The sequence below is a fragment of the Myotis lucifugus genome, unplaced genomic scaffold (genome assembly GCF_000147115.1).
Source record: "Myotis lucifugus unplaced genomic scaffold, Myoluc2.0 scaffold_1, whole genome shotgun sequence".
Lineage (NCBI taxonomy): Eukaryota > Metazoa > Chordata > Mammalia > Chiroptera > Vespertilionidae > Myotis > Myotis lucifugus.
Genome location: NW_005871049.1, coordinates 16,088,932 through 16,104,781, shown reverse-complemented (window position 1 = coordinate 16,104,781; position 15,850 = coordinate 16,088,932). Strand labels below are relative to the sequence as shown.

At 41.5% G+C, this 15,850-nt stretch overlaps 1 protein-coding gene across 4 annotated transcripts; it reads right to left on the bottom strand.

Annotated features, from left to right (window-relative positions):
- Positions 1-1,921: 1,921 nt before the first annotated feature.
- LSM6 (LSM6 homolog, U6 small nuclear RNA and mRNA degradation associated) lies at positions 1,922-15,060 on the bottom strand. 4 transcript variants are annotated; one of them, XM_006081750.3, is made up of 5 exons: positions 14,923-15,021; positions 13,409-13,512; positions 8,361-8,476; positions 4,987-5,100; positions 1,922-2,174 (listed from the first exon to the last, which is right to left on the bottom strand). In XM_006081750.3, the coding sequence occupies exons 3-5, from the start codon at positions 8,452-8,454 to the stop codon at positions 2,140-2,142; spliced, it is 243 nt and encodes an 80-aa protein (XP_006081812.1). In that variant the 5' UTR covers positions 8,455-8,476; positions 13,409-13,512; positions 14,923-15,021; the 3' UTR covers positions 1,922-2,139. The 4 variants fall into 4 exon arrangements, with proteins under 4 accessions (XP_006081812.1, XP_014311129.1, XP_006081813.1 ...); XM_014455643.2 differs by lacking the exon at positions 14,923-15,021 and adding an exon at positions 14,357-14,646; XM_006081751.3 differs by lacking the exon at positions 13,409-13,512 and having other exon boundaries at positions 14,923-15,060.
- Between the last annotated feature and the right edge of the window lie 790 nt (positions 15,061-15,850).

The following is a 15,850-nucleotide window of genomic DNA, read 5'->3' as shown; positions in this document are numbered from 1 at the left end:
GTTGGAAGATTAGCCAAGGAACAGCTCAGAAGACCAAAACAGAACATGAAGTCAAATAGTCTAAAAAATTAAGCACAATTTCTGTTTCTCACTCAACATTCCGTTTTGTCGCAGAAGAAAAAGAGCATAGCAGCCAGGGTTTGGGGGCAGAGAATATATGTTTATTCAAGTGAAAAATTATTCAACTTAGAACAAATGCCTTTGCTGTGATGCAACTGGAAAGCATTCACTGACCTCTAGGAGACTACAGTTAAGAAAAAAGTAATTTCAGCAGTTACACTTTTCTCACGGTTCTACTATGTGAAGGCATACACAGGGGACAGCTTGCGTTGGGTACAGTGCATAATACGGCCCGTTATTACCATAAAAACGGTAGCATTTCCCAAAGTCGATCTTGATTAGAAGTAGTTCCATGGTTGAAAACACTACCCACTGTAGAGCTATTAAAATAGAGAGATGGCAAGGGGGAAATAAAGACATACACCGAAAAGGAGGCCGGGGAGGAAGGTAGCACAAATAGGATGTACAGATTGCTGGGAGATAACAACGGAATTGCTTTCAGAAGCAGCTGGTGTAAGTGAATGAAGGGCCCGGTAGCCTGGCAGCCCCGCAGATCCTAGGAAACAAATGGGAACATGCATGCTCCACTTGAAGGGACATCCATTTTCTCCCTAAAAGAAGTCGTTTGTAAAAGAGCAAATTGGTGATTTGTACTTACAGACTGGTTCCCTTTCAAGCCCCTGTCAAGCAGTGTTAAATTATTGAAGCACAGCGTAGTGTATTTTTGGCGTACACACAGTTAAACCTTGCAAATGTTTCTGGTCACCTTTCTCAAGTTATTAAAAAATAATTGTCTCCACTTACTCTATGATCTTTAAAACGAAACAAGACAAAGTGCCACACATCTCTCTCCAGAACCAGCACGGCCCCTTTCCCCTACTTCCTGATCCGGCCCCCCAATCCTTCAAGCAAGCAATTGTTTAGACTGGGGAGGGTGGGAGGAGGAAGGCCAATATAACATTCACACAATTGTCTGGTGTTCATTCAACCACAGGGTTGTCCTGGAACAGCATAAACTGTTCAGAGAATAAAGCGGGGTTGTGGACATCTCATTAATAACTTGTGAACCCCCCTCAGAGGGGTCACGTACCGCAGAGGGGCCGCCTTGTGCCAGCACTGTGCACGCTGGTGCTTGGCTCCTGGACAGCGGCCACTGCACACAGCTGCCACTTGAGGAAGGCTTCCGGACGCCCCTCCCTGATCAGGAGTGAGGAGATTCTCCCCAATCAGCTGAGCAACTGAAACCTGACTATGTCTACAAACCCTATGCTGTGCTTTAATCTAAATGACAACCAGACAGATAGCAGGACCAGCCCCTCCCCTGATGTGTTCACAAAATGAGTAACCTTGATGCCAATGCTCCGGAAAGGGAGCAAGGGAATCCAACAGGTCGAACAGCACTCGAGGAGATATGAGATGACTGTGGGCAGACTTGGCTTAAATGGAACATTTTCACCCAACCAGCATACTGGGAACCTTTCAAATTTTCTCCCCCAAATCAAGTCAGATTCCCACTCCCTTCTGTGGAAGAGCCACTCCTAGGTCCCTGATGCTATTTTCTATCAGGTGACTGTATCAGAGGCTGAGCTTCTGACCTCATGGACCCTCACACTGAAACTGGATAGCTTTGTAGAATATTTTCACTCAAGTATTTTGTGTGGGAAATAGAAGGGGAAGGAATAAAGGGGACATCTCTAAGATGTTTGAATTATTATCCTGTGCATCATTTTAGTCAGTTGAGTAAGTAAAACAATCAAACCAAATGACTTTAAAGTCATGTAGGGAGAAACAAAGATCTTTCTTTTTCTTTTTTTTATTCTTTTTGCATCCTGCACACACAGAGGTAAAAAAAAAAAATGACTGAAACTTAAATATGAAAGAATTCTTTACAATTAAATCCACAACTTTATACATTTATCTTACTCACATGTCAGTGAAAAATCACCAATTATTACTGTTTCTACTTAATAACTGAAAAATCACCAATTATTATGAAATATGACAAATTATATAAAAGAACCAAAAAGATCTCATAAAAAAATATATCCAGGTCTGAAGAGTGCTGTACGCTTGATGCCTTCACATCCTTCTCTTCTGTGTGCTTATGTATAACACTGAAAAAACAAAACAAAACATACAGACATTGAAGAACTGTCCTTAAGCATCATAACAGTAAGTTTTTTAAAAATATATATGTTTTTTTGATTTTTTTACAGAGAGGAAGAGAGAGGGATAAAGAGTTAGAAACATTGATGAGAGAGAAACATCAATCAGCTGCCTCCTGCACACTCCCCACTGGGGATGTGCCCGCAACCAAGGTACATGCCCTTGAGCGGAATCGAACCTGGGACCCTTCAGTCCGCAGGCTGACACTCTATCCAGAGCCAAAATGGTTAGGGCATAACAATAAGTTTTAAAAGCAACAGATTTTGGCCTGACACCTCTGCAAATCGAAAGGAAATTTCCATACTACACAATAAACTCTAGAATTACTGTAGACTAATTTTATGAATCTAGACTTGGTTTGATGTTATATAGGACTGTGTTCTAGTCTTAGCTGACTTACTTTTGTGACCAGGAGGATAAAACAAAATGAATGTGAAAGTTACCAGAATACAAAAATGTTTTATGATTATAGGTACATAAATTTTACGAGGCTGGATTCAGATTACGAATAAAGGCTAGATTCAGATTACGAATAAAGAACATATTTTCACCCATTTCCCCAACAGAAACTCTAAATTTGCTGTCTAATTTTATAATTGTGGCAGGATAAACAAGAGCTGAGGAGTTTGTTATTTTAAAAAAAGTCCTTTTTCTGAGTCCCCTGGTGTTGCCAAAGTGCTGCTTTGCTAGGCTTCCTGTGACCACCCACATTGAACTCTTCAGGAGAGGTGGTCCATAAGAATAAGACAGGATATAAGATAAAATACTATGCCTGGGTCGCCAGAGATGTACGTCCCTCACATCCCCACCTACTCAGATTCTGACAGATTTGTTCACAGGGAAATTTAGAGATATCTTGATCAAAGATCATCCTATATAACAAAAGCATAATATGCTAAGTGTCCAGTCATCCATTCAACCAATCAAAGCATAATATGCTAATGATATTTAAGGCCACTCAACCGCTCACTATGAAGTGCACTGACCACCAGGGGGCAGACGCTCCAATGGGTAGGTTAGCTTGCTGCTGGGGTCCGGCTGAGCGAGATGGTCTGGACATGCCCTGGAGCCCTCCCTGCAGTTCCTCCCCAGCTGGCCAACCTCCCGCATCCCTCCTCGACCCCGATTGTACACTGGTGGGGTTCCTCCACCTGGCCTGGGCCCTCTCGCAATCTGGGACCCCTTGGGGATGTCGGAGAGCTGGTTTCGGCCCGATCCTGCTCAACACAGGAGCTGCCCCCTGGTGGTCAGTGTGCTCCCACAGGGGGAGTGCCGCTCAGCGAGAAATGGGGCTCACAGCTGGCAAGTGCAGTGGTGGTGGCAGAAGCCTCTCCCGCCTCTGCAGCAGCCCTAAGGATGTCCGACTGATGGCTTAGGCCCGCTCCCAATCAGTCAGACATCCCCCAAGGGCTCCTGGACTGCGAGAGGGAGCAGACTGGGCTGAGGGACACCACCCCCTCCCCCAAGTGCACGAATTTCATGCACTGGGCCTCTAGTAGCACAAATTAATCAAGTAAGCCAAGATCCTCTTTAAGAGTCTAGGATATGTGTGTGTGTGTGTGTGTGTGTTTGTGAGGGGGGGAGGGGGGCGTTAATTGGGGAAAAAGGAGACATTTACTGTAAAACTTTAGATAATAAAAAAAAGTCTAGGATGTGAATGTGGGAGTCTAAAAATAACTACCACTGATTATTAATTATTACATCATGGAAAAGATATATGAAGAGAAGCATCAAAATGACAGTAAAAACATCCTGGGAAATTGGACATGGTCTACATGTTGTATATGCATGTGACAGGATCCACCCTATCACTTACAGAACCTGCAACTGACCGCTATCAGTTGTCTTGAAATGTTGAAAAATCCTAACATTTCTTAGTAAATGTAAGAGATCAAATAAGAACAGTATGAAAAATGAGAAGAGAAACTCTACATGTTAGAACTAAAAAGCATATTATATATGAAGATATGGGAAAATATGGCATCGTATGACCAGGAGATAGAATACCCACACTAAGTCAGGGCGCTGAGTTCACAGCAAAGGGGCTGAGGGAGTTACCCAGAACTAAAGAATGCACACCAATAAAAAGCCCAAACTCAGGCTCCCAGAGCTCCATTTGGGGAATGGGAACAAAAAGTGGGGAGGGGTCAAGGGATAAGTGCCATCGTTTTGAAGTCTTCTCCTTCCCCCTAAAAATTCATATATTACTTTAGTGATATGTGTTTTTAAATGAGGTACTTAAAAGTAAACATAATAATCACAGCCATATATTAGCTGTTAAAAAGCTGAGTAATTTTAGAACCATATTTCCTGTTTTGTCATTTTTGTCAAATTAAAAGATACAATCTCCACAGAGAGCATTTAAATGATTCACAAAGGACAAATAGGAGAAGCTAACTGCCAAATGATGCAAACCAAAGATAGCAGGGAAACACTGGCCATTCTTACAGCCCCAGATTCCAGTGTGAGAGGCAGTGTTGGGGGAACAGAATAAACTGTATTCAACAGAAAGAGTTCGGGTCAGTACACCAATGCCCCTCAGTAAGGGCAGGGGAGATTTTTTAGTCCCCAAATCCATGAAGCTACTAAAAATAAGCTGGTCACACTGAAGATTTGAAATATAAGAATTTAAAAGTAAACGAAGTAAAACTAAAACTGAACTTTTAAGTTATCTAGAAAATCCATTGGTGATCCCAACTATAAACACAAAGGCTTAGTTCAGATGTTGTACAACTACACTACAGAGCGAAGAAATATTACCGTTGTTTCCTCGGATAAATGCATCCCCATACTTATTCTTCAGCTGTCCATTTACATATTCTTCCGTCTGCTCCAAGGCTATATTCATGTAGCCATCCAGACAAGCCAGGACCCCTGCAGACAGATTGAGTCAAAGAGAAGATATACAAAGCAAGGAAGAGTTGAAAATTACAGGGTATACCTTAGAGCTGACCATTTTTCCATTCATTAGCTCTTACATGCTTAATATAAAAATTCACACTGTAAACAACACTGAATAGATGGATGCATAGAAAATGCCTTTATTTAATGTCCATGTGAATAAAAGCTAAGAAGCATCAGCATGAAAGTAGGAAAAACAATGAACTGTCACTTTTTTCATGGTATGTGTGATAACAGTAACTTTTAAAGCCTTCACAAAAGTAACATAATAAGAATATGCCAAATAAAACACCATTCTTTGAAAACTAAAAAAAGGAGTAGGAAATTATGCAGGAGCAAATAACCATTAGCCAAGACTCCTCCCTTCCAGGGGCATTTCTTACTTTAGCCACTAAGTGAAATACGGGTCTGGCAGATTTATTTTATTCTTTCACAACAACTACTGCAGCAAATGAATGTACTGCAAGGTTAAGAGGAAGTCTCCACAATCTGTTAAAATAATAGAAGAGGAGACAGCAGGTGCTCCTGAAGGAACAACTTAAAGCTGTGACTCACAGTGAAGAGCAGCTTGAGAATACAAGGCAACATATTGCATTATAACACATCCCTTTCTGTTTGTTACAGTTATAATATTTCAAATCCAGACTAATACAGAAAAATGGCCACAAACATTCTAGGGAACTTTCAAGGAAACTGGGTGAATAGTTTTCAAAACTGAGTCTCTAACTTAAAGAGGTATTTTCTAGAAAAATAATTTAAGTGAAAGCAAATACTACAGATTAGATTCAATTAACCAAGTCGACAACTTCATTTAGTCTCAATTTCGTTAGTATGCTCCTCACTCCCTGCCTCCGGCCCCATTCTCCTCTAAACAAAAGTTTCTTTTCAAAATTGTATGTGTAACGAGAGCATAAAACATTCACCTAACAGAATTCTGCTAAAAACTGGAAGCTTTCAGAGAATCACAATGGATTCTGAACATTAACAATTATCTCCTATCAAAAAGTTTATGATACAACTCTACAGTTTATTTCCTGCTGTATTAATTTTACAATTAAACCACAATTGTAAAAGAGCAAGAAACTTCTGAGACCTGGTCTGCAAATCTGTTTGAAAATGCATCAAGAGCATTTCAAAATTAAATGTTCACTTCTAATAAAAATAGCTATTCTCAAAGGAAAGGTTGTTTTTTTGTTTTTTTTTAAAAGAAAAAGGTGCCAGGTTATAATTGTAACACCTTCCTTTCTCTAAGGGATAAACTACTATAAATAACAGAAAATAAAGTTTTCTTTAAGCTTAAAGAGAAACTGCTACAAAGAGCTGGTTTTTAGTAGTATTTAACCACAAAATGAGAGCTCTGTGTAGTAATACTCCCAACAGTGTACACCACTTTGCTTTAATAGTATAGAAGCCATGAGCCAGACATTCAGAAAGAGAAAAGTTATGACTACCACCCATGTGAAAGGTTATTTAGCCTCACTAGTAAACAGAGAAATATAAATAAAATGAGATATTACTTGTTGCCAATTAGAATGAAAAAGTTGAAAACAAAGCTAATACAAGGGTTGGTGAGAGCCTAAGGAAGAATGAACCCTCTGCTCCAATGCTCTTCGACTCAGAAATCTTAGCCTAGGGAATTGATTCTAAAGAAATAGTTGGACAAACGCTCAAGATATGTCAAAGGAGCAAATATGTTTATAATAACAAAACTGGTAAACCCTTAAATGAGCATTCATAGGGAATTGGTTAAAAATTAACACAAAATTATGGTACATCCACACAAGGTAACCCCATGCAGTCATTAAACACTTTATACTGTCAGATAACTAAACATATTTTTTATTATTAAAAGAAAAATCAGGGTGCATGTATAGCTGATCCCACTGATGTAAAACTATGCTTATATGGAGACAGATCCAGTTGGTAAGGCTGATTGTCTCTGGGTAGTAGAATTTTGGGAGAACTGGCTTTCTTCTGGAGTATACTTTTCTCTAGTATTTGCTTTGAAATTTATAACAAAACAAAAAATCCCATACACATTACATTTATAAATAGGTAAATTTTCCCTAAAGAGCAGAGACAAAAAGGTCCAGCTGGTTGATCTCCTCAATGAAGTGGGTACTGAGAAGATATTGAACACAGTGTTCACCCTAATCACCTGCTGAACATACTCAAATCTCTAGAAGTCTATTACATACTCTTTTAGGTTCATCAAAAGTTCATGGATGAGAAGCAGTACAGAGAGACTTTATAGTATCTCACTATTTAGTATAATCCACTGGTTTCACTAAAAAATCATATTAAATTGGAGATGTTATTAATATCAAGAAACCAAAGCAGTACATAAACAGCAAGGCGTTTGTGTCATGCATGAGTCTGAGTCCTAGTTCCTCTTACCAGGTGGGGATAATCAACAGAGATCTCAAAGGACTTATATGAAGATAAAATGAAAATTAAAGTGTTGAGCACTCACTGGACCCACAGTAAGCTCTCAATAAAATTAAGTTTGCATGTGTGAAAAGAGAAAAAAGCTCAAGAGATTACTATCATTATTCAGAAGAGAGATGAAAAATTATTCAAAAAGAAGACTAAGGAAAGGCCATAACACTCTGCTAACGAATTAGTTTTCTGTACCTGTAAACTAGTCCAGGTAATTTAACATATCTTAATTTTGGAAGACTAGAAATTTAGTAACTTAAAAAAAAAAAGGAATTTGATACCCACACAATTAATTTTAGTAGTGTCGCAGCCTTAAAAAGAGCATTCTCTAAGAGAACAGAAAGGTGTTTTTGGATAACCCGCACATTATGCGAGTGGGAAGTTTATGCTGTAAAATGACACTGTCTGAATAGCTGCTGCCAACCTTCAATACTTCTGCAAAACAAACGCTATTATGCCAAGGGTTCTTCAGTATCCAGCCAGTATTCACGCCCGAGGCGACTGGGAATCCTTGGCTGCTACCAGGGTACCAGGGAACGGAGGCACACAGGCTCTCCAGGCAGAGACAGGAGCCGGGAGCCACAAACCACACCGGAAGGCAGAAGCACACACTCTGGTGTCAGTTGTGTCTCTAAAGGGGATCAATCCAGGGGAAGAAAAGAGGTGGGCATAAAAACTGTTGACAACCAATGATTTTTGAGATTCACTGGGTATGTTTAAAAAGTTGCTAAAAATCAGTTAGTTATATTTACTTATTTAATTACACCAGTGAGGATGAAGCAGAAAAATAGTACCTCGATAATCCACTCCAGAATTTAGTTTTACCACCACTGGTCGTCCAATGATTTGCTTTAAGAAGTCGCTGGGAGTCTGCTTCCGTAGACTCATTGTAACAATCCTGATCAGAAATCTGAAAAGGGGCAATAAAGGCAAGGACAAAAGTTAATTACTGAACAAAAAAAAGCCTGAAGGCCTTAACATATTTATAGGACACCAAGTATCAATGGAGCACATGTGAAGACTCCACATTATTCTACCACCACACAACAGCTAACATGTTTCAGGAACTACTAGGAGCCAGTAACTAAGTGTGGCGCTTTCCATACATTACCTCATCAGTCCTCACATCGACCCTCTGACAGCCTCATCGTAGAAAGGCCCTGTTCTCAACCACTTGTACTACTGCCTCACACACAAATCAGTATACCCATTCATTGAATGCTTGTGTTATTTATGCAGAGCACTCTGCTAAGATCCTTATACACACTACCAAATTTAATCTTTACAAGAACCCTGGGAAGGTCTTAATATCCCCATTTTGCTAATGAAAATAAAGGCACACAGAAAGATGAAATAATTAGCTCCCAAATGTGATGAAACCAACATTCAAGCTCAAATCAGTCATATTTTAAAGTCTATTCAAAGGTTCTCATAATTTAAGTTAAATAATTTTCTTTTCCAAGAGAAGTCAACATCCCAAGTTAAATAACAGAAAATACAAGTTTCAAAAACTACTCTTGAATTTGGGACCTCCTCATCCACTGCATCTCCCCAAGGCCTGAAAAAAATCTTAATGTGATCAACTGATTATTTTGCCCAGCAAATTTTAATTTAACTTTTCCACTGAACTGTCAGTGTATTTTTTTTGCTACACAGTCTCAACAGAACTAAAATCACAACTACTATGCTGGACAACCACTATTCATTCAGGACTCAGACCATACAACAATGTTATGCAGTTTTGAACACAAGGAAAATAAAAAACAAAGTAAATACTGTAACAGATTATATACCTTTAATGGGTTCAGTAAAAACAAATCTTCCCATTCATTTATAAACTGCCTTATTTATGTGCTGAACATGTGCCGGTTTGTGGATGAATAGATCTAGAGACTATTAACCCTGAGGGCCTGATATTGACTCAACTCATGAGTCTTAAGTTCATTTCCTATCAGATGCTAAATCCCATTATGCCAGTTTCTTCATATATAAGATCGAGATCAAACTAGCTATTTTGTGTTAAAAAACTAGTAAGATGCATCATGAAGTGAAAATCTAGTTCACAGGGATAGTATTAACTGCCTTGTTCAGTTACCAACAGAAAAAAGAATACAAACCTAGACTATTAGTTGTTTAACTGATGGTGTCCAGGTTTTTTGTTCGGTTTTGAGGTTTTTTTTGCATTTTTTCCTTTTTGAATTTATTGAGGTGACACTGGTTAACAAAACTATACTGGTTTCAGGTGCACAATTCTACAATGCATCACCTGTACTGTATTGTGTTCACCATCCCAAGTCCATCACCATTTATCCCCCCACACCCTCTCACACCTCCTCCTTCTCCCCCCACAAGCACCACACTGTCTGTGTCCATGAGTTTTTTAACTCTATCCCCCCACCCCCCACCCCCAACCCCACCCTCTCAATAGCTGTTAGCCTGCTCTATGAGACTGTCTATTTTGCTTGTTAGTTCATTTTGTTCCTCCCAGACTATTAGTTGTTTAACTGACAGTGTAATTATATTAAAAATCTTATTAATATTATCTCCCCTCACCTTTAAAAAAAGCTCGGCTATAGCCCTAGCAGGTTTGGCTCAGTTATTATAAGGTCAAGCTGTGGACTGAAGGGTCCCGGGTTCAATTCTGGTCAAGGGCACATACCTCAGTTGTAGGCTCAGTCGGAGCCGTGTGGGAGGGAACCTATCACTGTGTTTCCCTTACACAGAGTTTCTCTCTCCCTGTTTCTCCCCCTCCCTTCCATTCCTTCTAAAACATCAATGGAAAAAATATCCTTGGGTGAGGATTTACAAAAACTAAAATGAATAAATAAATAAATAAAAGTACAGCTATATTCTTCTAAGTTTATCAAAGATCATACCTCTGCCATTACTAGTAAGCCTCATCTTTACTCCAATTAACACCGATTTCTGTCTGAAGGCATTCAACACTTCCAACTTTCACCAGCACCTTAGTGGCAGGCACATAGGCTGGGTAGGGATGTAACACTGACAAGATATGGCCTTGGACCCTTGATACTCCGAAGCAGGCCACACACATACACCCTTGTAAAAGAAGAATTTTTAAAAGTTGTATGTAGTTGGATAGAATTTTGCAGAGAACAGCACACAGAAAGATCAGAGAAGGACTTCTGGAGGTGACACCTGAGCGGAGTGTGAAGGAAAAGAGTCCACCAGCTGGAAGGACAGAAAGCTTGGCGAAGGCACTGGACGGTGTGAGGAGAAAATTGACACAGGCAAGGAGGGCCAGCTGCAGCCTCCGAAGGCAGCAGGGCCACATTCCTGGGGAGCATGACTAAGAGCTTGGCCTTGAGCCTCTAGGGCCGTTTCCCAAACATGAGCCTGTGGATCACTTGGAGATTCTGCTTCAGTAGAACCAGGGTAGGAACCAGGGATCTGTTTGCACAAGCCTAGGAGACTCCTATGAACCGGTGGGTAGGGGAAATACTGTGTCAGTGGCTGGGGACACGGGATGGTTGAAGCAGAGACCTGCATGAGTACCACTGTCCACTTCAGATGGAGTGGAGATGTGCTCTGGCATCAAGTTTCACATCTGGTTGTATTTGTATTTGATGTAACCTGTCACCAATTACTGTCTTATATATATATATATTTTTTTAATACAAGTCTTTTCTCCCTCAACAGACTGTAAGCCACATGAAAGGAGAGACAAATACCAAGCTTTTCATTTATTCTCCAGAGCATCTATATTCTGGAAAATCTCTTGAAAAATATTTTAACAGTTATTTGGAAAGAGGATGTTCAAACACATTTTATCCATCACGTCAGAGACCATATTTTTTACATTTGTCTTCATTAGGCTTCCTCGATACTCCCTTTTACTTAATGACTTGCCCATAAATCCATTTTGTATGAGTAAATTGGTCTCAACATCACAATTTTTCCCATCACTTGGCTCACGTGAAAACTTTGTTTTCATCTTTGAACTTGGATAAGACAGAAGGAATAGTTCTGACCATTTCTGAAGCAAGAGAACAGCCTCTTGAACCATCAATATTATAAAAGGCCAGTGGCCGTAACGCAGTAACAACCAAACGACCGGTCACTAGGAGGTCTGGGTCCTGCCCTGCCAGCGCAGCGGGTCTGGGTCTCGTGCGATTTCACACACTGACCCTCCTTTCTGCAGGGTCACCTTGATAAAACTCCTCCCTTAAAAATTAACGCCACAATTACCCTCTATGCCTCCTCTGCCTCCAACCCTGGTTTGTTCTAACTAAATTACCTATTTTCACACATGGCTATTCAAAGGCAGAAGCTTCTGAGAGGTCTAAGATGAGAACATTTGCAAATTGCCCTGCAGAGATTTCCTTTAGTAAAAAAAATGGGGGGAAAGAACCAAATTTTACTCATCCAGGTATGTGCCAGGCATTAGAGTCCTGAGCAATTCACAAGGTCACCAGGTGAGTGGCAAGCAGAACCAAGGCTTGCTCCCAAAGCCCAAGCCCTTGCAAAGGCACAACTGCCCTTTGGACTATGTCAAGGTTCTCCTGTTAAACAGGCGATGGCCACAGACAGTGAGAGGGAGCCTAAATTATTGCATATCAGCCCATAAAGGACTGTAACGACCAGAAAGAAATATCTCTAATGTGATTTTGAATCATGTCACTGAGCAAAAAACACGTAAATTCTTGTTTCTTGGCCATGTTCACCTGGACATTTTTGCCTACTCTTAGAATATTTACAGCTTAGGGTGAAAAAAAATTTGAAAAGCAAAATATTGCTATGAAACATAACATTACAACCCAAGTAAATGTACTTTAGCAGAATGTATCAGTCTGAGAGGACATCTGACACCGAGAACGGCTCTCCTTTCCAGCGGACCAGTCTCCCACAGCAGGCTCCAAGCTTCTGGGGGATCTCTGGTACCTAAACACACTGCCCAAGCCTGTGGACGGGGCATTTAAGGGCAGTGCTAAGACAAGTCCCCGTCCCTCCCCTCGTCAACTATGGGTATAGTGACTAATACAGTATCATTCATGCACCTGAGCAGCTATAACACATTAACATCTCTATTACTAACCACCAAATAAAATATGGAGAAAGGAGAAATGTTTCTTTGTTGTCCAAGAAGCACCTACATCTGAATCAACAGAGATGCTTGCTAAAATGCAGATTCCTGAAGCCTCCCCAAAGTCAGGCTGTCTAGGCAAGGGGCGATGGAATTCACATCAAGTTCCCCAAATAATCCCTTTGAGCAAATGGTTCTTGACCAGGAGAGATTTTGCCCCCAACCTCAGGGACATTTGGAAATGTCTGGAGGCATTTTGGATTGTCCTGTAAATATTCTAAGAGTAGAGGCCAAGGATATAGCTTACCCGTCTACAAAGGATAAGAAAGCTCTCCATAACAAAAAATTAACTGACCCAAAATGTCAATTGCGGGTGAGAAACTGCTGTAAGTCCTAAATCAAAAAGAGCATTGTTCTCTGGTCTCGACATCAAGTTTTGAAAAAAACCACTTTCAAGGTGGAACAAATGAGAACAAACAGCTAAGTTCTAACGGGATGACAGAGTATAAATTGTAACTTATTAAATACTTTATCCCAACAGTTAGAGAATCTGAAAACAACTGTCAACAAATCTTGAAGGGGTTGTCATTCTAAATAAGGATTTCTATCCCTGGCCATGAAAATGGACCCTTTCCCATTTTTCAGTGTCACAAATCCCTCGGAGGATTGAAATCTCTGTTACTTGGTACAATTGTAAAAGGAAAGATTAATCCAGGAGATGTAAACATCTCTTCAAATTCTAGTATCGAGTGTGCCACAGTTCAGTGCGACCACCGAGGCAGCATCAAGAGTACTCACTTGGGAGGCAGGACACCTGAGTTCTAATCCCAGCTCTGCTACTTAATTAGCCGTGCGCCTCGGGTAACTCATCATTTCACCTCTCAAGGCCTCAGGCTCCTCATCTGCAAAATAAGGCAGTTATGCTAGAAGACCACTTAAGTGACCAGTCAGCCAGCCTGTAACTCCAACAATACACACACACACTAACATACCCTCTCAAGATCCCTTCGCAAAACTTAAGGAAGTGGACTTGCCAGACACCACCATTTAACAAACAAACAAAAAACAAACACCAAAAATTCCAAAGACAGGCTCATCTTTGCTGGTTGGTGTATTAGAAATGTATTATCAGCTATCATAATTTTGGTGCAACAGGCACAAGTCCTACATGAATGATGTAAACTACTAAACTATTTTGTTAAACAATTTGGCAATGGGTGTGAAGACCTAAAAAGACCTTAGTAGAAGGCAGCACCTATTCCAATAATTTCACTTCTCAAAATCTAGTCCAAGTAAAGAATCTAAAATACAGGTGTTTTTTTGTGGGTTTTTTTTTTTAAGTTTATCAGAGTATTGCTAAAATGAAGCAAGAACTCACAAATATCCTAAATGCCCCAGAGTTGGGATAGTTGAGTAATTTTTGGGACATATATAATGATGGGTTAGGGAGCCAATCAAAAGGATATACAAAATTAGGGATGCTATTTAGAAGAACTTTTTTTAATTGATGAGAGAGACAGGGCAGGAAGAATTTTTAAATAAAACTGGAAAACTAAATATACTGTGAAGTGACCAAATAGGTAATCTCAGCTCAAGGAGAAACGAGCACAAGCAAGAGTGAAATACGGAAAGAAATTGTAAGTGGAGGGTTCAGAGGATGGTTTTCTCACTGAGCTCTTCAGTACTTTCTTTTTTTCTACAATAGCCTGTACCTAAGGGGACCACACTGAACCACGAGCACCTTACCTGCACCCCCGGGTGCTGGAAGCCAGAGCCTGAACCCCGGCCAGGGACGCGCGCCCCTGCACACAAAAGCCCTGGGCCGGAGCTGACCACCGGACAACGGCAGGTGGGGCGTCCCCAGCCTGGGAAGGTGGGCCAGCCCGCCCTTAATTCCCGGGGGTCCGGTGCAAGCACCCCGATGGCTACAGGCCCGGCGGACAATGTCCTGCAGCCCTAACACCCCGGCGCAGCGCGGCCGTGCCCGGGAGTCCGCTTTCCCGCCGAATCCCCAGGCTTAAGTCGGGGTTCCCTGCGGAACTTCGACAACCTGGGGTGCACTCGGAAGCCAGATCCGGGGGCCCCGGCGGGTGCCGTTCGTTACCGCGCGGGCCAGGCGCCCCCGCCCCGCGGGAGGGGCTCTCCGGGACGGCTCATCCGGCGCCGACCACCCCGGACCTCCCGGCCGCGCCAGGCGCCACGAGCGCGGCCTTCGCGGGACCGGCCTCCCGCAGGCTCCGCGGCTGCTCCCCTCCCTGCCCCGGGCGGCGCCACACCGGGGCTGGGAGTGGCCCGTGCGGCTGCGGGCTCACCTCGTGGCTGGGACCCGGAATGCCCGCTCTGGGAGCCCCACAAGTCCAGCCTCCGCCAACGGGACGAAATCGAAAGTGAAACCGCGGCGGCGGCGGCACTTTCCCGCCTCAGCCAATCACTGCTCCCCGGGCTACGGCGGCCCGCGGGGCCAAAAGAGCCCAGCCTGGCGGGAGCGCGCAAATCCTGGAGTTCAGGTTCGCCTGAAGGCAAAGTCCGTGCTGCGGGGTTAAATGGAAAGCGCTGGTGCTCTCTCCTTTAACAGAAAGCCCCTCTTAAAAAAATAAAAACGATAATAAGAAAAACAGGAAGTGATCTTTCAGGCAGAAATGTAAGAAGTAGCTCGAAGTCATAGGCAACTAGAAGTTACTACGAAAGTAATGACTATACACACCCAGAAATGTCCTCGAATAATTGAAAGCAAATAAATAAATAAAAGAAGGGTCCTCAAATCTTTAAGTCCACCTTTGGATTTTGACTTAAGTGTGTGAAGATGAAGCCATTATTAGCAGGAGATTGTTTCCGTGGCAACGTTAATTGACACAAATAGGATTAAAATCACCAAAGTAACTCTGTATTATAATGGAATAAATTGCGTTCCATTACAAACTATTTCTAATTGGAAATGGTGCGCAGACATTAAGTGCTGCTATGGGAACCTGGTTTGGAATTTTGCTTTTGACTTCTCAATATTCTTGCTATAAATGGAAAGGGAGAGGTAAATAAGGAAACTGTCAAACCGAGACTTGATTCCTTTCTCTACACACATGGCCTCATCACATTAAATCTTATACTTTAATTCTACATAATTTGTAACACCATAAACAGTGGTGATTTCTTTAAACAGATTCTTAACCCTGTGTTATAGAATCTAAGAGGCAGAATTTTTTTCTAAGACAAAAATGAATTCCTCCTCTTGTAAGCTAAAGA

Bases quoted from the DNA above. Each gene is read 5' to 3' on its own strand.
- LSM6 (XM_006081751.3), bottom strand. From the start codon at position 8,454: ATGAGTCTACGGAAGCAGACTCCCAGCGACTTCTTAAAGCAAATCATT. The intron at 5,101-8,360 runs GTACTATTTTTC...ATCTGTCTGCAG, and splicing joins TTCTGGAGTGGATTATCGAG to GGGTCCTGGCTTGTCTGGAT. The intron at 2,175-4,986 runs GTAATATTTCTT...TTGTTTTTTCAG, and splicing joins ATTTATCCGAGGAAACAACG to TGTTATACATAAGCACACAG.